The sequence below is a fragment of the Agelaius tricolor genome, unplaced genomic scaffold (genome assembly GCF_023055355.1).
Source record: "Agelaius tricolor isolate 1412-34295 unplaced genomic scaffold, bAgeTri1.0.p SCAF_6, whole genome shotgun sequence".
Lineage (NCBI taxonomy): Eukaryota > Metazoa > Chordata > Aves > Passeriformes > Icteridae > Agelaius > Agelaius tricolor.
This window is the reverse complement of record NW_027269266.1, coordinates 21,471,743-21,493,502: the sequence shown is the minus strand read 5'-3', so window position 1 is coordinate 21,493,502 and position 21,760 is coordinate 21,471,743. Positions and strand designations below refer to the sequence as shown.

Here is a 21,760-nt window from a genome sequence, read left to right as displayed (position 1 = left end):
TATTGTTTGAAGCATCTCCTTGATTTTGAACTTTCAAACAAATGTAGTAGAATTTATATTTTCAAATAATTCTGACAATTCAGGTAATAATTTCAGCCTCTACAACAAGTTGTTTTTAATAGAATATATTTAACTGGTATTTATATTTAATCATGTTTGTAAATCTCTTCCTGGAATCACTTAACTTGTGAAAATTGAGAAAATTGGTTTGGGTAATTTTAGAGATTTGTATAGCTTCTTTATACTTTGGGACACAGAGTAGTTTGACCACTTCAGATGGGAAGGAAAAAAAATAGTCACATCATTTTTTTAAAAAGTTCCTCAAAAAACTCTGAGGAGCATATAAAGCCACATTAACTATGTGACACTCTTCCGTTATAAATTCATTCCATCTGACACCATGGCAATCTCTTCTGACATCAACACACAGAAAGGCAGCTAGAACACTTTTAAAAGACAGAACAATTACATATGCTCCCCAAAAATATTGGGAGAATTTGTGATGAAAAGGTGATCTTGCATTGAATACTGTTCAGTAGAAGAATGATAAACCAGCACATTTGAGCACAGAGGCAAATGTCAGGGTACTGCAGAAATCTCTTTTCTACCTTCACCCTGAATGTGAGGCCATGTATTTACCTGGCCAAAGGAGCCGGTGCCCCTCAGCCCCTCCTTGGGAACAGCACAGTTAACAGAGCCCGACAGGGATTTAAAGATCCAGGGGGGACAGCAACCAAGGCTTCACTTCTCCCTCCCAAAAGTGAAACCTATTGCATGTAAAGTGAGACAATAAATGCCTTTGGAACCCGGGGAGGGTTTTGTACCAAGCTTGTTACAGCTGCCTAAATATCAGGGAAAAGGGATGAGGAAGGAGAAAAGAAAGAAGAAAGGAAAGGAAAGGAAAGGAAAGGAAAGGAAAGGAAAGGAAAGGAAAGGAAAGGAAAGGAAAGGAAAGGAAAGGAAAGGAAAGGAAAGGAAAGGAAAGGAAAGGAAAGGAAAGGAAAGGAAAGGAAAGGAAAGGAAAGGAAAGGAAAGGAAAGGAAAGGAAAGGAAAGGAAAGGCATGAATATTACAAAACAAAAAAATGAAGTGGAAATAGTGTACATACGAACCTTATAATGTGATGTGATTTTTCACATCTTCTAAGAACAAATATTTGATCTGTGTATTTGAATCTGTGACACTTTCACATTTAAATATTATGGGGTTTGCTGTTCAGCATATTCAGCATATTTTTCTGAGAAATCATGGACTTCAGAAGTTGATGAGGAATTTCTGTGATTTAAACTAAAAGTTTAAATCTAAAACTAACCAGTTTCCCCTTGCTGGCCCTCCAGGTGCTGCTCCTAAACCTCTAAGAAATAGGAAGGGCATGAGGAATTGCTGGGGTCAGTTTCAAAGTCAGTTTTTATTTAACCTATACAATTTCATATAGGCTGGTTAGCACTGTGAGCCCAGCTGGAGTAATTATATGGATCTTTTATGATATGGATTATTTTCATTTGTACTGTATTTTATATATATATTTAGTTATTCTAAATCAGTGTAGAGCGCCAAGTTCTAGACATACACTTTTTGTAGTTATAAAACCACTTAGTTAAATTACACTTCTCTCTGTAAAGGGGTTTGGGTCCACTCCTTCCCAGTTAAACTGGTGGTTCAAGAGCTGGATCATAATCATCCTTGAGGTCCAGAAGAGCATGTGCTAGAGGGTAGGGTACCAGCTGGGAGAACTGGGAACTAGGCCATATGCTTTTTCCCCATGAAGACAGAATTGATTGGTATTTGTTTTGTGATTTTTTCTTTATTTTTCCCTGTGGTGAATTTCAGTATTTGCAGGAATTGGCTCCATACAGAATATTCTCTGCATCAGAAAACAGGCTGCTGGTGCAACCTACTCCTTGCACACTCTGCTCTCCTTGGCCCCCTGCCCCGTGTATCTCCAGCAGCAATTCTGTCGGGGCAAAGACTTTGCTGTGATTGGGGGTTCTTCAACAACGAAGTTTCTTGATGCTTCCCGAAAGCATTCACGGGTGTTTACTTCCTGCCGGAGCTCTGCGCTGTGAATGGAAAGTAGTAAATATTTTTTTTTTAAATTAAAAAAAAAAAAAAAAGAAGGGAAAATAAAAAAAAAAAGAAATAAAAAAGCACAGAAGAATTCGCGTTTTTCTGGAGGGGAAAAAAAATTTAAATATTTCTTTCCCATGATGAGGGCGGCGGGGGGGAAACAGAAACCCCAAGAGGGTTATTTCCCAGCGCCTCGCACGCTGAGCTCTAGGAATGAGTCAGGGCTCTCAGTGCTGCCGCAGCCGGCTGAGCCCGCGCCCGTGCAGCGCCGAGCGCGGCGGGGCCGGGCCGGGGCCGGGGCCGGGCCGGGCCCTGCCGGGACCCCCTGGGGCGCTCGCCCCGGGCCGTGCCTGGCCGCGGCGCTCGCGGCGACCCTTGCGGTATGCGGCTGCCTTTGGCAGGGGCACATGAAGGATTTCATTGAGTGTGAAGACAGAGAGCAGAGACAGAAAGCAGAAGGAGGCGGCTGCAGCCTTTGTAGTCGGGGAGGAATGCGGAAATGTTGAAGCACTATGTCAAACTTTTTTGAAACGGGGTCAAGTCACATTCAGCCAGCGTGGGAAAGCAAGGGAAAAAAAAAAGTTGAGGAGAGGGAAAAAAAAAAAAAAAAAGGCAGCAAGCTGCTGCTGCTCCCAGGCAGAACAGAGGCCGGGGGAGCGAGCGAGCAGCGGCAGCGCAGCGCCGGGGCAGCGGCGGAGCGGCGGCGGCGCCGAGGGCTGGTGCCCGAGCCCCGCACCGCAGGCTGCGGCCGGCGGGGCTGCGATCGTGGCGCTGCAGCTCCCCGGGGGCCGCCGGCCGCGATTTTTATTTCGCGTTTTCCTTTTCCCCGGGCAGGGTGGGGGCGGGAGGAGCGGGCTGGGGGACGAGTGCGAGCTCCTTCTGCGCCAAGGTGCAGCCCGGCGGCGGCAGGGGGATGCGAGCCGAGGGCGGCCGAGCCGCGGATCAGCTACCTGTGTGGCCCGGGCGGCCGCTGCCGGGACCTGCCGGAGACATCGCCATGTGAAGGGGCAGACCCCGGGCCGGCTCTCCACCCCGCCTCGCTCAATGGGAGGTTTGTGTTAGAGAGGACTCACCCCCTCCCTCCCCCCCCTCCACCCCCCGGGGCTGAGGATTATTTGGGGAACTGGTGGCGGTGCAGGCGGCCGTGGCGCACACCAGGTAACGCGGGGCGCCCATGTGCTCCGCGCACCCGGCCCCGCGGCGTGGCCCACACGCCGTCCCCTCCCCGCCCGGCCCGGGAGCCCACGCCGCTCACCCCCCCTCCCCGCGGGCGGCACCGCGGACGCGTCCCTTCGCGGCCGGGCCGGGGCAGCGCGCCCCGCGGTGCCGCCGCAGCCGCCTCGGGGTCGGTGCGGGGCCGCGGAGGGGCCCGCGGGGGAAGGGGTGCCCTCAGGGGGGAGCCGCCGGGGGGGTCCTCTCTGCGTCCTGCCGAGCAGCGAAGCCAGGCCCCCCTCCCCGCCCCGTCCGCTGAGAGGAAGCGCGGGGACGCGGCTCCCCGCGTGTCCCCCGCCGCCACCCCCCGCCGCCTGCGGGGCGCCCGCGGAGGGGAGCGCGGCGGGGGCAGCGGCGGCCGGGGGCGGCCCCGGTGCCCCGCCGTGCCCGGGGAGGGCGAGCACGGGTAAGTTTCCACGCGGCCGCGCCGGGGCAGAGGCCCGCCGGCCCCGCCGCCACGCACGCGCGGCGCCGCTGCCCGCCGCTCGGGGGCGCCCTGCCCGCGGCGCGGGGCCCGAGGGGGCGCGGGCGGCCGCGGCGGGGGCGCGGGGCGGGCTGGGGTCCCCCCGCACACGCGGCTCGGGCAGGGTCCCCCCCGCACACCCGGCTCCGGGGGGCCCCCCACGGCGGCCCGGCCCGCTCTCGGTGTCGCCCAGTGATGCTGCAGGCGGGGGACGCAGGGCTGCCCGGTGGCTGGGGCGGTGCGGTGCCGTGGCAGCTGTGCTGGGAACTGAAGCCGGCGAGGCAGGGAGCCGCCTCCGGCTGCAGCCGAGGAGAAGGGTTGAGCAGTGGGCACAGGTTTCCTTCAGATTGCGCTTTTCATCTCCAGCTGAGGTGTAAGATCAGCGTAAGTGTGCGGAATAGTCCTCGCGCTTTGTGCTTGAATTCCACATAAGAGATCCCCGACTCACCTATCTGGGACTCATTCATCGTAGCGCGGTAAAAACGTGGTGTAGGAGGGGGCTACAATCCTGGAGGTCACTCTGTCGCTGTGTTAAAAAGGGTCAGGGGGAAGGGAGGAATTGATGTGGAGCTTTGTGAGGGGAGAGGGTTTGTGCAGTCCTGCAGAAAGTGGATGAAACTGGATGCAGAAGTGCTTCTGCTCTCCAGCCTCATGCACTCTGCAGCAGAGCATGCTGTTCCTGAAGACATCTTTCACCATGCTGCTTTGCAAAGAGCTGCCAGTGACACATGTAGCAGTATCCACAGCCAATACTCTTGCTTGTCAGTAAATTTGCTAAAGTGCATATTTCTGAACCTACTTCAGCACACAAAGCTTCATAGCGTATTATTGCCATCTCAGTCTGCATGTATTTCTTCTCTCCACAGGTGCTTTGTTTCTTGCATTGTGTTCATGATCTGTCCATGAAGGCCTTAGCACAGGAGAGAGCAGACCAAGGCAGAAACCTCCAAATGCTATTATTTACTAGCAAGTGTCAGTAATATAGCAAAATACATATCCAGGACTCCACCGCATTAAATGAAGAAAACTTTGAGTCCTGAAATCCTGACATAAGTTCTTGGAGGAACACTTCCTCTCACACGTGCCTAGCTAGCTCTGCCATCCCCATCACCCATGTGTCACGGGGCCATCATCTTTAGCCCATTCTCAGTAAAACACCTCAGGATGCTGTTGCTCTGTAGCCGAATGCCTACCTAGCCTTCTGCGCAGACCGGGATAACTTTGTAGTGTATCAGCCACTCCGGGACCTTGATACATATGTCACCCTCATGGTTCGCGTCTTCCTTTCCACCATGATTTTGCTTTGCATATCTGTATTAGCTTAATTTTAGCAGGTTTTGAACAATGCAAAGTCATGAAGTAAACTAAACTAAACTCAATTTTTTTGCTTGGTTTGTCCTCCAGATTTGTTTGGCTTTACACAGGCAATGCTCCCAAAGACTGTATGATAATTCCTGGTGGCCAAAAGCGGAGGCGCATTGTGGCCAGTACAGAAAAGGAACAAGAACAGGAGGGAAGGAGCTTCCTACTGCCTCTCTGGCAGAGGCACCAAGTGCGTGGCCTGTCTGCATCCCAGCAAAGTACTGGTTTTCGAAAAGTAAGTGAGACTGAGAGCCACCTCGGGGCACTTGGAGAGGAGGAAGAGGACTGGTGCCAGCATGGATAAGGACAGCACAAACCTGGCTGACCAGCAGTATGAATGTGTGGCTGAGATTGGGGAAGGAGCCTACGGGAAGGTGTTCAAGGCCCGAGACTTGAAGAACGGAGGTCGCTTTGTTGCGCTGAAGCGGGTGCGGGTGCAGACCAGCGAGGAGGGGATGCCGCTGTCCACTATCCGAGAGGTGGCAGTTCTGAGGCACCTGGAGACGTTCGAACACCCCAACGTGGTCAGGTGAGGAAGTGGGACCCCTGTCCTGATCAGTGAGGTCCTGGGTACAGTATGTGAATTGGGTGAGCGAGAGTTTGGGGGCATAAATGGAATGGACACTAGTTCGGGTTTGTGGCTGAAGTGAGCACTAAACTGTGTGCATGAAGTGTGGTTTGAGGTTTCAACAGGCCATGGTGCTGCCTGCCAGACCTCACCTCATCCCTGTGCATTGCCTCCCACACACACAAACACCCATCTCCAGAGGCATAGGTGTGTGATTTAAGTGTTGGAATGGATGGGCAAGGAGCCATATATATACTATTTCCTCAGGCATGAGAGAAAATGAAAAAAACCCCAACCTCTCCCTGGTTTTGTCTGACCTATTAGTACTGCCAGTTGCAGCTGATTTTTACCAGCTCTGTTCGTTATAGAAATTGCAAGAATGAGAGTAGTAGTGGAATGTACATTCTGCCTTTTTAGGTACTTTTATAGAGAGCTGTAGATTACAGAGTTAAAAAGAAGCAACAGCTTAACACGTCAAGCTTTTCAAGAAGCCTTAGGGTTGAGTACTGTTTGGTACTAATTTTCACCATGAGCTGTTGATTCTGCTACCAAGAGGGCAAAAGTACAGGTGTCAGACCTTTCCCACAAAATGGTGGCAGTGGCCCCAGGATGTCCTCCTTTCTGTTGTGTCAGTAGCATAAATCCTGGATAAGTGGCCTGTGCTCTCAATGATAAAGCTAGCCCTACTGTAACCCTTTACATTTTTCTCTAGCTCAAAGCCTTCAGCAGCATCTTTGTGCATCTGTGTGCATCTTTTATTAAAATTATGAACTTTAAGAAGTAAGTTTCACTTTGCAAATACTCACAATGAAACTGGTCAGCATCTTGCTGGTGGTGCTATATTAGCAAGAGTATTTCCATTCTTTGTGTTACTTACATGCATATTACACAGCAAAAGGAAAACATTTTTGTACTTCACTAACACCAATACTCTTTCAGTCTTAGAGAAATAGATACTCTGAACTCACAGGTGAATTTCAAAATGCCTTGTGTGTGTAATCGTCCTTTTTTGTAGGGTGTGAGATCAGGGGGTGTTCATTAGGTGCAAGAGGAAAGATGAGACAGAGAATAATGTTTAAGTTACGAAAGTCAATTGCTAGAGATGAATTCACTTTTGTTCATTTCAAGGCAGTGTAATGTGACAGTCTCCTTTATGTCAAAACTGACTAGGCAGAGTGTATGTATTCTGAAATGCTGATCATGGAGTGTGTGTCATCACTCTCACTTTAGTGAGCAATGGGACACACAGAGGCTGCAGCTCACACTTCCATTGCTCATCAAGCAAATCCACAATTCAGTTAATAATCATTATCTTGGCTGGCACCTAGTAATGGCAGAGGCTTAGTCAGTATACTTTAAAAGTGGGCATCCTGTGTTTGATCACTGAATCAAGTGACTTGGTTTAGAGGAGCACACACAGAGTTGGTCCTTGGCAGTAGAGGAATAATTGGGAGTTGTCAAAATCTTTGAAATGCAGCCCATCAGTTTATGGGAGAAAATGAGAATTCAGTTGTCCAGGCTTAGGCATTTATGTATTTGAAAGCTAAATCTTGTTTGGGAATAATTGAAAATAATACTTGAGAATTTTTCTATCATTAACATCTTTCCATATGATGTAAAAGATGTTTTTAAGAGCTTTCTAATCTCGAATGCAGCTAAATGACTGAAATAGAGTTCTTGTTTTCCAAAGAGCTATTTGATGAACTGACTATGCAACTGCAGGCTTCTTTTGCTTGATCTAAGTGCAGTTGAATCTCAACAGAGCATTGCATAAATGCATTGAAGCTTCAAATATTTTTACAAGTTTGAATGAAAACTCTGCAAAGCAGTGAGTATTTCAACCAGCAATATGAGAATGTAATTTTAATATAAAAATCTATGAAAGTGTGTTTCAGGTCCTCAGCAGCATTTGAGACACAAGGGGCTGGCTGGTAATGTATCAGGGTGCTTGGGACATTGGTTTCACACCTGTTTCCACAAAAAGGCAGAAGATAAGCAATTCCAAACATTATGTCTTCTAAAATGTGAGGAATGCTATTCCTCACATTTTATCATGTCCTTTGTCCATATTTTTAACCTGTAGGGCAGATAAGGAGCCCTCTGGAGAGACCAGAATCATATCCTTGAAATGGACAAATTATATGAAAACATTTAAATGGCCCAGTTCTGTTACAAAATATGGTAGAAGAGTTTGCAATTTATTGAAATTAAACGTCTATTTTTGTGTTACGTAAATATACTCAGAAAAGGAAATACTATAAAGGAAGTTCTGCAATTTTCAGCAGCTGATCTAAATGTACTTACTTATTGAACATATTACGATCAAAATATTTTAATTGTTTGGGCATGCATTCTGAAACTGATATCATGGCCAGGCTAATAAATACAAACAATTACAAATGCATTGCCTGCATACTGGATTAAAATGTACATTGCTTTCACAGCACTGAGATAACAGCACAAAAATTTTAAAACAAATATTTTTGATTTTGAGGGGACCTCTAGTTTTTTTCTAAGTATTACAAGCAGCTAGCCTGAGAGAACTATGCTGGAACTGCAAATACTGTGTTGTATCTGTTACCTCTGAGTAGTGGCATGTGTGATCCATGAGTTGCTCAATGCAAACCAGCAGCCATTCAGTGAGTCAAGATTTAGACAGACTTTGTACAGATGAGCTGCACAGGCCCTGTGGTCTGCTGTGGTGCTCTGGCATCAGCTGACAGCAGAGATCTCAGGCCACATGAACTCAGGCTGAGTGTCATTTTCAACTCAAATGGCACCTCTGGGCTTCTCCGGAGAGTGCAGTAGGGATTTCAGCAGCCCAGGGCTTCTCTGTTGCCCTGAAGTGGAGCTGAATGTGAAGAACATTTTGGTAAGGAAAGGCCCAGTACTTTTTAGGCATAGGTAGAGCTCCATGACTTTGCTGGTCATAGAACCAGGGTTCAGGACTAGCAGTGCTCCTCCTGCCCAGATTTGTCCTAACAGTTGTAGAATCACTTCCTCTGAGAAATAATTAGAGCCAAAACTGGTTTCCAGTGCTTGGCACTAGGGCTGGAAGAGAATTTTCTCCATAGGGGAGAGATGTCTAAATAGCCCAGAATAATTTTAAACATATTTATCATATTTAAAAATATTTATCATATTTTTCCATGCTACTGCTTGCTAATTTTGAGAGCTTTGTTTTGTGTTTCTTTGTTCCAAGTGCAAGAAAAGCATCAAAGGGAAATATTATCTTCATCAGAACAGTGATGGTAATGAAAATCTCTGTACTGTAATGGAAATAAGGAGGACTGATCTAAAAATTTTTAAGACTGTTAAGAGTAGTGTATAGAAAAGCATAGGGAAAAGGCAGTTAAAATAATTGCTATGTGCTTAAAATCCTTTCTTGTTCACATTTACCCTTTTTATAGAGCTCCTCTCTGACAGGACACGTTACTCTATTCTATTTATTTTCATGAAACAAAGTTAAAGATAGAATCTTGAAGAGTAAAGCTTACTGTAAATCAATCTGAAAATAACTGTCATGGGCTTGGAAAAGTCCCTTGTAGCTGGTAGGATGATCAAGGTGCTCCTCTAGCTCACCTTTCAGATATAATGCTTGAATAAAACTTTATTAAATACAGTAAGTAAATCTGGCAAAAGTTGGTCCAGCAGTTCCATAGCTTAGTGCTGTTCTAGTTGGGAAAAATGAAATATATGTCAATAAAGAACAGACTTTGCCAGGAATAAATGACATACTAGATTCAGGAAATTCCTATGTGTAAAACTCTGCTGCAAGATATCTGTAAAAATTCTTCCTGTGATTATAATGCTAAATTCAGCTGTATCTTGCACTCATTTTATCTCTCTCCTGCTGGTAATCAGATGAATAATTTCCCCCATATCTTAGTCATCAGCAAACTGTGAATTTGCACTCTGGGAAGGTGATATGCAAGACAGACTACTGTAATTCTTGGCATGCTTGTTTTCTATCATATTTCTATTTAACAGTTTTAATAGCATAAAACTATAAGCAAATTGAACAAAAATGCAAAGCTGTATATTTTTGCTTCCTATCTCATAACTTTTCTTTTATAAATACAACTTCTTCAGTATTTTCATGGTTTATTAACTTTCAGTATTTAAATAGCTGAAATGATATTGAATATGACCTATTAAAATGTAGTCTAGTCTGGGTTGTTATTTCAAAGGTAAGTGTCAGAGTAAGTAAGTTCCATTCAAAGTGATCATAACCATGTAAGAAATAAAAGTCTTGATTCTCTCTTTCCTGATACTTTGCAGAATATGTGCCCCAGCTAATTGACTTAGGTTCAACTTCCACCTGGAAGTTGACAGATTCTTTTTTTTCTCATTCTTTTTTGTATACAAATCAGTGGGGGGAAACGCAGTAATTATGACTATTTGCACAATTATGCCATGTTCAAGTTTTTATGTTGTTTTATATCCACTGAACTATAAATAGCACTGTAAACTGCTGACTGTAGTACAGCAGTCATGTCATGCTGCTTTTTCCCTGCTTTTGCAATCCTGTGGTCCATAGTGTTGTCTCTTGGTTTGCACTTGAGTGCTTGGTGGAGCCCCTCAGCTGATTGCCTTGGCAAGGCCCCCTGAGTGTTGGGAGAGGCTGGCACACACATCACTCCCCATCCCTGCATATGCTGACATAAAGACCAGCACTTGCTTTACCTTGCCCAGAGGTCCCAGAAGTGTAGAAATGGCTTGGGGCTTAAAATTTCCTTGTACCTTGAAGGTATTTTTCTAAGTGTCTTGAAGTTCCCTGTCTGACCTGGTAGACCATTCAGGACATATCAATAGCAGATCATTAATACCTAGTTAACGTTTTGCAAGATAATTTGAACATGTATTTGTTTTGCTTTTTTTCTGTTTTTGAACTGAAATTATGGGCAAGCATACAGAGGGAAAAAATTTCAGAAGGCAGTAGCTAATTTTATTTCTCTTTCTAATTTTTGATGATGCTGATGCTGGCTTCTGGCCTTATTACTGTACTGTTAATAAGTTCAAAGGATGATCTTCTCAAAATCATTGAGATGTTCCATCCTGTCAAGTGAAACATTTCTATTTTAGGGGGTGTTTGTCTCTAGTGAATTCTGCTTCCTTCCTTCTTTTTTCTGCCAAGCTAATGTTAAACTTCTAGTCTGTGAGGTCATTCTTGCACATCAGCAGTGTGCTGTATTGTGTGATACAATTTATTTTTGTGTAGCATCACTCAATATGACATCTGGCAAGCCCCTAGAGACAAAGAAATGGTGATCTTTGCATTGCTAGTTAGAAAGATGGTCTTGCAAACAGAAAGAGTAAAATAAGATGCAGGGATGGAGTGGAGCAGAAGAAACTGAACTTGAAACTTGCCAAGTATTTGTGTGGCAGATGAATCTCAGCTGAGGTAGAAATGATGGATGAGTAATGGGAAGGAAAAACTGAATGAGCTTCAGAGTCAGTTTTAGTCTCACACAAACAGGATCATCTTCAAGGCAGATGTGACGACGGGAAGTGCCTTGGCCAGGGAAAGGCATTTCCAGGCTGGAGAGCAGTTTTGATCAGAAGGCAAGGGAGATCATCCCTGTACTGACTGGCCATTGCAAGGGACACTGCAAAAGTCCTGGGAAGGAAGGGACTGCAAATATTGGCTTCTCTGATGGCTGGAGGGCAAAGGGGAATGATATGGTTGCCACTGAACAGGGCGCATAGGTCTTGGGGAAATTTGTTGTCAGAGGACATTGGGCAGAGTGAACATGAGTGCTGGCCTGTCATCATCTGCTTGCAGCCTTACAGTCCACAGAATGAACATGTACTGAGAAGACAAGGATATTCTTGCCAATCATATGAATTGTTTGTTAGTTATGGATGTGATGATTTAATTTTAATACATGATCTGGCAGAAACAGGACAAGATAAGAGCATGTCAGGAAGGAAGGGTTGAGTATAGAATAGACTTCTGAGCCTTAGGAAGTTCAGTTTCTGGAATGAGTACAAGACCATTTTAAAAAGTATTTTATCTCATTCTAAATCTAAGTTTTTTAGAAAAACCATGTTTCCAGTCTTTGTATGAGTAAATGTTAGTCATTTTAGATTATGTCCAGTGCTCTCTTCCTTCTTTGAATCTATGAATGATTATGTCTGTGCTCTTCTTGAAGAGATACAGCCTTGCTGGGTCCTGCCTGGAAGGAAAAAACAACTTCTTCCACCATAACCATTGCTGATGGCAGGCTGTGACTTCCAGGGAATGGAGTGGGGTCTAGGATTCAAAACTGAGCCTTGAAAAGGTTTAGATGCCAGGAGAGCGGATAGTCCACACTTACAGACAAAGGCCAGGGTAGATTCATTGGGCCTTTCCAGTTTGCTTCATGGTACTCACTTCTGGCTGAAGTGTGGAACAGAGCAAGGAGAAGAAAAGTTGCTTGCTGTCCCAGGGTTTAAAAGAGAGCAGGCTGGACCTGGAGTCTGTGACTCAGCAAAGCACTGACTAAGTCACTCAGGTGGGCTTGGTGGGATTTAAGCTGTTGTTTGAAGCTTAGCACAGATCTAAGTGCCTTATCAAATAGAAATAGCTAGGATGCTAAGAATGCACTGAATTTTAAAACACCTTTCTGGATAGAGTTCAGGGACAATATACATCAGAATACAAATCACAGATACTGATTCTTATTCATGTATTAGATTAAAGCCTTATTTCTAGAGAATATTTCTATTAGAAGTTAAAATGAATCATGCAGAATAAGTAATAGAACTATCCTGACAGAGTAGTAACATGAATTTGACATCAAGAGTGATTATTTGTCATTGTAATAATTCTTAGGTGATGTAATTTAGTTCTGAAGCTTTAAAATTACTCTATGAAGTTTTGTAACAGTAAAGAAAATAGAGGTTGCAGTTCATTCCAAAACTTCTCTATATAGAAGATTTAGTTTGCTTGGCATGAAATCCAGTTATTTTCCAGTATTGCTGAACAAGTTGATTCTTAATGATCTAACAAATTATAAGAAGGTAAGTGTGCCCATATACATATATAACTAAGTTGTGTTTTTTCTTTTAAAAGAGAGAAGATTCCTCCACTTTTACCTGTTCTTCATATCTTCTTATAATCTGAAAAATACTTCCAATTATGCAGGCACAATTATTTAACAGGTATACCTTTAAACTCTCAAGAATTGGTATTTAATAAAAAACCTCTTCAGAATTTTCCCAGGAGTGTTTTTTCTCCATCATGCCCTTTGACATTTGCCATTTGGGAAACTGCTGTTTGGGAAGCTGTTGATGAGATGATTGTCAAAGAATGGAAATGTGACTGTTGATTTCTGAACTCTTTTCAAAATACCTAATTGCATCCAAATTATTTGTATTGATTTTTATATTTATTTATTTACCCTTTACCTTTGAAAATTTGCCCCATCATTAGAAAAAAAAGGAAACAGTCTCCTAAATAATCCCTTTAAAATCCGACCTTAAGTTTCTAACAACACAGTTGTGTTTTCTTTAGGCAGCATAAAAAATGTTTTATGTAAGTAGTAAGAAGCTCTTTCATATGATGCTTTAGATGTCTTTTTAGGGTTTCAGAAGAAGATGGGTTTCTATTCTCTGAAGTATCTCTGATAGGATGAGGTGAATGTTTCTCACAGCTAAAGACAGGGTGTGCCAATTTGCTGGTATTGGTAGAGTTGTCCTTGGGTGGGTTTCCCATGGCATACCTAGCTAACAATCTGTGAGCTTGGCAAAAAGTTCGGTACTGTGTTAAAACGGTTCATACCAACACTGACTGCTTATTACTCTGGATTATCATTAACAGGTGACTGATCTTCTCTTAATAAAAGGAAATAAAAAACTAACTCAGACATGAATTCATCTTTACAGGAGTTTCCCGTATTTAATGATTGAAAACTCAGTTCTAGTGTAAATGAGTCATACTGTATTTAAGTGAAACCTATTGAGTTTAGACTTTTGAAACATTAGTCAGTGCCTAATATTACATATTTTGATAGAAACAGAGAAATGAAGTGAGAAATAGAGTGGAAAAGCCTGCGTGATTTTTTTCTCTCTTTTATGTGAAACTTTGGCTAGTCTTTTAATATCTATTTGAAGTGTGGTCAGTGTGATAAATTGCTGTTTAACAATGCCAGAGAACTCCCTTTTCCCTGAAATCAATTAATTATAAACTGGAAATTTCAGTACTTTGTTCACTGTTTCTTAAGTTAGCATATTTCTGGGAGCTTTCTGTGATCGTAATTCCTAGCTGCACTGGTGCTTTTGTTTCTCTTCATCTGTGGAGCCAGGGCTCTACTGTAAGGATAGAATTCTATCACTTTTTTTTTCCACATTTGATGTGGTATTTTGCATACAGCTGCAGAGTAGACAGTTACCTTTGAAAAGAACATTTGGCTGGTTTAATTTGATTAGAGCAAACCACCTCAATCATTACTGAACTAAGACCGTTTTCACTTTAACTTGGCTGTAGGAGTTGGGAATGTACTGACTGTGCTTAGATGTTTGGGGGAGGACTCATTTGGCTACACAGCTCTTGCTGAAGTGAAACAACCTCAGAGGACCTTGCATACTATGCTCTTTCCCAATAAAAAGGGAGGGCTTTGAAGCCTTTGAATGTCACATTTAACTTTCCCTCATTGTGACAAGGAATTGAATTCCTTTTCTCCAAAAAAATATTGGAAAGATTCAATGTACAGAAATCCAGAATCATAATTTTTTTAAAAACACCATGATACTAAAAAGATACATAGGATATGAAAGTCTTACATTTACAACATATTTAAAACATGCCTAGCAACAGTATTTTGAATAAAGTTGTAATAAAATCCAACATATAAATAGAAATATGGTGGGATTCTCTTAAATACATTATATTCAAGTTAAAATTTAATCCCTTTTAGTAAGTCTTAGTAAGATTCCCACTTTTTTTCATGGTGTTTTGATTTTCTACCTCTTCCCATATCATATAAACATATTGGGGTAGTTTTTATGTTGCATATTAAAGATCAAGTTAGATACTCAAGATTCACAGTACTATATATTCTGTATGATTTTTGCTTTTCAGTTTCCCTCACTGATGATCATATCATTTTCCTAGAAAAACTCTCGTAGCTGTCTAGAATATAAATATGTCTCATAATAAATGACAGACATTCAATAAATTGTAGTCAGCTGGTATTCTCTAGAAAATACAGTTCTGATCTTTAAGTGCCCTGACTTTGTGATAGTGCATCATCATACAGTATTTTAGAGGATTACAGCTGAAGGAAGAGTTTCTGCTTCTTCTTGCATTATGTTCCAAAAAGCAATATGCATAGTTAGCTGTTCATCTGTGTCATCAGCCTAACGCTTGCTGCTAATGGCAGAATTGCATACACATATGCAATTAATCCAGATAATCCAAGAATCAAGCTGCAAATTTAGGGCTCGAGTTTCCACTGGCGAATTGAAGGAGCTACCCTGATTCAAACAGCTTTGGTTGTTCAAATCATAAAGTCCTAATGTTAAGTTGAACAGAAATGCACAGTACAGGCAGACTGTGCAGAGGTGTCCCATCAAGCATGCATGTTTGAGACTTCACCATTCAGAGTTTACATGCTTCAACTATTGAGTTCACCAAACTGGGGTATAACAATTCATTAGGTTTTTCACTGAATTAGATTTAGCATTTCTGTTTCACTCCTAATGACACTTCCTTTTTGTGCCAGAAATAATTCCTCTCTAACTCAGTATGTATCCTCCTAAATACTTGATGTCTGCTTCTGTTGTCTGTGTTGTCACCTGAGCATCTTGTCCAACGTTATCTCTCAAATTCCAGGTTGCATCACAGATACAGTGATTTCACTGCAGTGTACATGTCCTTTCTTCAAGGGCAAATGCTTCTAGTGCAAATGCTTCTAGAGCTACAGTTAGAGACTTTGCTGTTTTGAAGTTTATGTCTAATGTTACTCACTAATATAGCTCTAGAACCTTTATTACTGATTTCCAGGTTCTTTCAGGACAGTGAAAGTCAATGACCTGTATTCCTTCTCAGTGTTAGGAAGTAGATTATAAAGTGAATCTCGTTTTGCCGACTTTTATCTATCAGCATAGTCTGTATTTGTGAACTTTATGACATAGAGATTAGGCAACATCTGCACTTTAATTACTGTGTTGTTTATCCTTAGATAACCTTCTAGATTGTTAATGGAGATAGGCCTACCCACTGATCTTTGTGGTTTTCTCACAGGCATCTTTAATCAATTTGTTGCCTCACTGTTTATCTCTGCTTTTTATAAAATGCTGAGCAACAAGTTTTGATCAAAGCAGTAATACCCATATCCAGACAGGTTGGAATCAATGACTATGGTCTGAAAATTAGAATGATATGTCTCATTAAGTTTAAGGCAGAGCCCAGACAAGTTAATACTTCTGCAGAACTGAGCACCTGTATCTCCTCATTGTATAGAATCCCATTCATCCTACTGACTTTATGTTTGTAGCATAGTTCAAAAAAAAAAACATTACCTGGCATTTCTCAATTCTCTGTTGCTTATTATTCATATTGTCTCTATTCTTAAGAACTCAAGAAGATTTTATTACTTTTAAATTTTATTTGGTCAAATTAAAACATTGCTTAAGAGATGTCAGTTATTTCAGAAGCAAATATTTGTACAGAAGTGAAAAAATACAGCAGTGAGACTAGAACTGAGGCATGGCAGTACAAGAACAAGAACAGTTAGGATTTGCACAGAAGAGGCAGGTAATCTGTTTGACTAAAAATGAAAGGTATTTGTGGATATAGAGAAATGGCAGACAGGTGAATGACAGTGATGAGGGAGTTTTCCTAGAAGACATTTAAAGACATTTAAGGTATACTGGAATATCCCAAATCAAAAGGATATTGTGATGTCTGTAAGAAAATACAGTTCAAAGAGTGCTTGGTTTCCAGTAACCCAAAGCTGAGAGTGAACAAGACTATTCTGCAGAAGCAAAGCTTAAGTCATGAAAAACAAATAATCTTTTGCTGTCCTGTACATCAACGAAAGGATATTGAACCTGTGATTCTAGAAGAAGCAGTAAAGTAAACTAAGTTCATGAAAATACTCATAAAGCACAATTTAAGCACTGTTTATAGTAGACAAAGTTTAAAGACAAGTAGATAAGATTTAAGGACAGCACTTAGAGATACAATCAATGAAGTAGCTCTTCCTGGAGTACAAAAAAGAGAGATCACTCTCTGCATAGCCTGAAGTAACTTTCAATAGCTGATTTAAGAAATTCTGATAGTCAAGACACACAGTCATAGTGCCCACAATAATTAAGTCTGACATTTTTTGGAAAAGGGATGGTTCCCAAACTTGACATAGTAACAATAGACTTTAGAATGGAGAGATTAAGAAACAAGAAGTAATTCAAAAATTTAGCAGTCAAGAGGAATGATACGAAGTCTTAGATTTGTAATGGTGGGTACTTAAATAGAGAGTTACAGCAACACAGTTTTTGTCACTTGGGTCATACACCATTCCTTGACATCCATGCTCTCTCCAGTCACTGAAATCCTGGCTGCTGTTTTGATCTATATCCTCCTCCTGGATGCTAGATACAGCAGGACAGTTTAAGGGTATTGGATTCTTAAACTCTCTGGAGGAATGGGCAATGTTTGAGGGAGACGGAAGACTTTCTTCATGGCTGTGCTCCATTATCATGATGGACTCACAGAAGGTATGCACAGCCATGCATAACAAGATAGGGATGTGAGATAATTGTGATTAGACACTTTATTCATATGAATATTGAAAGTGTATTCCATCTTAGTCATTTGGGGTTTCCCCATACTGAGTGCAGAGTGAGCATGTGCTTTAGGAGAATAATTCATCTAACTCCTTGGTGCCCATGCTGGAGTACAGTGAATTGCTCTCTGGAAATGCTCATTTTGACTCTAGAGGGAGCCCAGGTGGACAAGCTTGAGAAGTGGGGCCATGGGTTTAGCAAGACCAAGTACTGGTGCTGCGCCTGGGTTGGGGCAACCCCCAGTATCAACACAGGCTGGGGATGAAGGGATTGAGGGCACCCCTTTGGAAAAGGACCTGGGGGTGCTGGTAGATGAAAGGCTGGACATGACCCATCCATGTGCACTCACAGCCCAGAAGGTCAGAGGTGTCCTGGACTGCATCCAAAGCAGTATGGCCATCAGGGTGAGGGAGGGGATTCTGCCCCTCTGCTCTGCTCTGGTGAGAGAGACCCCACCTGAACACTGCATGCAGCTTTGGGGTCCCCAGCTTGGGAAGGATATGGACCTGTTGGAGCAAGTCCAGAGCAGGGCCACTGAGATGGTTAGAAGGATGGAGCACCTCTCCTGTGAGAGAAGGCTGAGAAATTTATGTTTGTTCATCCTAGAAAAAAGAAGGCTTTGGGATGATCTGCTTGTGTCCTTCCAGTACCTGAAGGGAGCCTACAGAAATGAAACAGGGGGGACTTTTCACAAGGGCTTGTAGTGACAGAACAAGAGGGAGTGGCTTCAAACTGAAAGAAGGTGGGTTTAGATTAGATATTAGGAATTAGATATTAGGAGAGATTAGATATTAGGAATTTCTTTACTGCGAGGGTAGGTGACTCACTCAGCAGCTTGCTCAGAAAAGTGGCAGGTGGCCACATGGATATGTTCAAGGACAGACTGGATGGAGCTGAGCAACCTGGTCTAGTGAAGGGTGCATGGTAGGAGGATTGGAAGTAGATGATCTTTAAGTTCCCTTTCATCCCAAACCCGTTCATGATTCCAGTGTAGGGTGGCCACCCAAATGTAGCTTGCTCAATCTCAATGAGATTAAAGTTTGAAGGTGAAAAGTGGAATTGCTAGCAGAGAGTTTGTGCAGTAAGTAACAGATGTCACAAAATCAAATAGGAAATTATTTTGGGTGTAGGGGAACAAAACGTTAGTATAGAAATCAGAGGGTACTTGGACTACAAGAATTTAGATGGAAGACAAAATGAGTATTATAGGGGAAATTTTTTTTTAACCCAAGTCTATTGTATGGGGAGTGTTGGTAAGAACTCGTACAAGGCACTTGTTTTTATCATTGGGCAAAATTTATGCACTTTCTGTAACAGGGGAGTGTGGGTATCTGTGACATTTACTGGCTTCAGACAGTCTGCTTCTAGGCATTAAAGTGCTAAAGGAAGCTGATAGTAGCTGGGATGGATGGGCATTGCCTGCTTACCCTGCACCCAACTTTAAGCTACAGCAGAAGCCATTTTGGTCAAAAATCATTAATGCTTTACAACAGAAAAAGTAACCGATGATGTGTGGTGGAGATGGCTGCTCACGTGATCTACAAGTAGTTTAAGGCACCTTTCAAAGCTTTCTCAGTTGCGGTTTCTCTTTTTGTCATTACTCTTCACTCTGCCATACTGATCTCATACAGGATTTGCCACTAAGTGGGTTTATTATGTCATTATTGAAAAAATTTTGGTGCTGCACATAGTTTCATTGCCTTGATTTAATTTTGGGCAAATTGCACAATTGTACAATTGCAAATAGTTGGAAAACTCTGGTCTCTAACTTACATTCTGGTCTGAATTATCCAAGACCTGAGTTTTTGTAAAGCAGCGGTGCTATACCTTTATCTCTTGGAATAATTTTGGGAGGATTTATATTTTTCCATAAACTCAAAACATGTCAGCCCATATTGCTCAGTAATAGCTTTCAAAATTAAAATCAGTCAATCAATACTGCTAAAAGATTCTGCTCCATGATTTTTTATGTGAAGTGTCTGTTTTATAATTTGGCATAACTTGACATAGGCTTGAAAACAGTTTTCTTTATTATGGATCTACTAAAACAATATAGTAGTAGCAAAGTAAATAATCTACTCTATTAAGCTGTTTGGATATGCATATTACACATGTGGGTATATATGGAAAAGGAAAACCATGAAAATGTCAAGATTTTACTCCATTTAACTTGAGAATTATTATTTTGTAACATGGATTAGTGTTGTTAGACATTTGTTGCCTGCACTTTAAAAATGTGTGAACAGTTTTCTTTTTTAAAGTTTAGAAAAAATGGAAAGGGATAAGGGCAAGTCAGGGAATAAACCATCCCAAAAGCTAATGGTTTTTAAAAAGTTGCATGATATTGAAAATTGGAACATGGAACTGAAATGCCATCTCACTCTTAAGTATAATAAAATAATACATTTTATTTAATGTGTTCTAGAAAGAGTAAATATAAATTATAAATATTAATATCAGTGGCAAAGAGCCCAGGCATCTTTTGGCATCTATTGGCTTAACCTCACCTGGGCAGCAAAAGGAACAACTGAACAGGGAATGTCAATGTTTAAAAGCAGCACAGTTAGGTTTTTTTAATAGATGACTTTTTTCTCCTCTTGTTCACAGTACAAATACATATTTTTAGGGGCTTTAGAGAATATTTAGATTATGTGATTATGTATCTCCTTTAATACTTTTTAAAAGTTTTCAGATCTTGCAGAATTCACGATCACTTTAATCTTTCTTCTTTCAAGCATGAAATTGGCATCCCTTATTAGGATTAGTCACTCAGTTCGAGAACTCAGTCATCCCAGAGCACATCCTTTATACAAAAATATTGAAGTAACATTTGTCAGCTTTTAAATGGAGGCTTTTTTGAAAAGTCTGTTGAGTTCTTGAAATAAAACTAAAATTTTCAGAATGGACATGGATTATCATGGACTTTCTAATAGGTTGATTGCTGTTATTTTCACAAGCCTGAAGAAATGTTCTTTTGCTTTGAAAGATCTAAATCCATGTAACTTCCCTGCCTTCTGTGAAATTGTGTGAACTGCACTGTGTTCAGATCCATAGTGATACACCATAAGTGCTTGCAGACTGAGGCATCCATAGAAATGAAGATTACTGTGTCTACCTGGATTTAGCAAAAAATAAAGCTTTACTTTGTAAGTTTCTTCCAATGGACTTGAGACAGCTATTTGTCAGTCAGATATTTTCATAATCGAGACACAGATTCTTACATCAGAACATCTAGATTCCAGTTGTGATGTTTGAAAACTGAGATGTGCCTGCATGAAAAGTGGGTAAGGGAAATCACTGGATAGTTTGTTTTTCTTCGCAGAAAGTCACTTCAATTCTACGATAACTCAGAAAGCAGCTGAATGGACCTTTATAAAACATGTGAACTAAGTCACTCCTAAGTGGAGACAGCTGGGGTCTATTTAATATCCTGTGTAAAATGGTAGAGGTCAGCTTCCTGGAATAACTTAGGAGTTTTATTTCACAAATATCCTACTGCTTCAGGGACCTGGGGTGATGGAAAGGCTCTCAAACTGAAGTGCACTATAAGGAAAAGCTCCAGGGCTGGATCTTTCCTAGCTCTGCATTTGCTGTTGGAAGACAGGGAAACATCTTGTGGCCTGCAGTATCTACACATTCTCAATGTAAATGTCTTTTGTATGAGTGCTTATTAATGCAGGCAACTAGTCTCAGTTTTTTCTTTCAATCTTAGATTGTGATTTAGGCTTTAGGATATTAATTGAAAATTATTGAGAAGTCATTGAGAACCTCTGAGACTTTGGATAACAAGTGATTCCCAAATGTACTGATTACCCTAAATACATAGATTATTTTGTAATTAGGGACATTTGTTCCTAAATCACTTAATTTATCTTGACAGTTTTATGATTTTTTTTTCTCCATTAAATTGATGGAGCCACATCTTTACTGTCTGTGGTCATACATTCCCTTAATGTGTTCCCTGTATCTATTCAATTTAATTAGTCCTTGAGTTTAGAATCTTATTTCCTGCCTCTTTGTCTTCCATCGTGTGTTGGACATGTCAGTGAAAAAAAATTATCTTTGTAGGCTAGAATCACTGGTAACTGTTCACTCACACAAAAGTTCAGAAGTTATATGATATAGCAATTGATAAAATTGGTAGTTCAGTGACACCATAATTAAATACCTGTGGTGAGGTGAACCTGAAGATTCACCTAAAAAATTTGTTTTTTCTGATGATGTCCAGTATCATTACATACTGTTCATATTTGTGACAATTTGTTTTTTTCTTGACTGCTTTTTAAAGTTGAAGATAAAGAGAAGCACTAAAGTAG

General features: G+C 41.6%; 1 protein-coding gene across 4 annotated transcripts in view; it reads left to right on the top strand.

Annotated features, from left to right (window-relative positions):
- The first annotated feature begins 2,981 nt into the window (after nucleotides 1–2,981).
- CDK6 (cyclin dependent kinase 6) overlaps nucleotides 2,982–21,760 on the top strand; it is a 137,122-nt gene continuing 118,343 nt past the window's right edge. The window contains exons 1-2 of one of the 4 annotated variants that reach the window (XM_071429001.1): nucleotides 2,982–3,118; nucleotides 5,147–5,633. In XM_071429001.1, the coding sequence (XP_071285102.1) occupies nucleotides 5,401–5,633 (233 nt within the window). In that variant the 5' untranslated portion in view covers nucleotides 2,982–3,118; nucleotides 5,147–5,400. Of the gene's footprint in view, nucleotides 3,119–3,173; nucleotides 3,226–3,512; nucleotides 3,686–3,787; nucleotides 4,127–5,146; nucleotides 5,634–21,760 lie in introns of those variants that run through there. The other 3 variants (XM_071429004.1, XM_071429002.1, XM_071429003.1) reach the window with 3 other exon arrangements.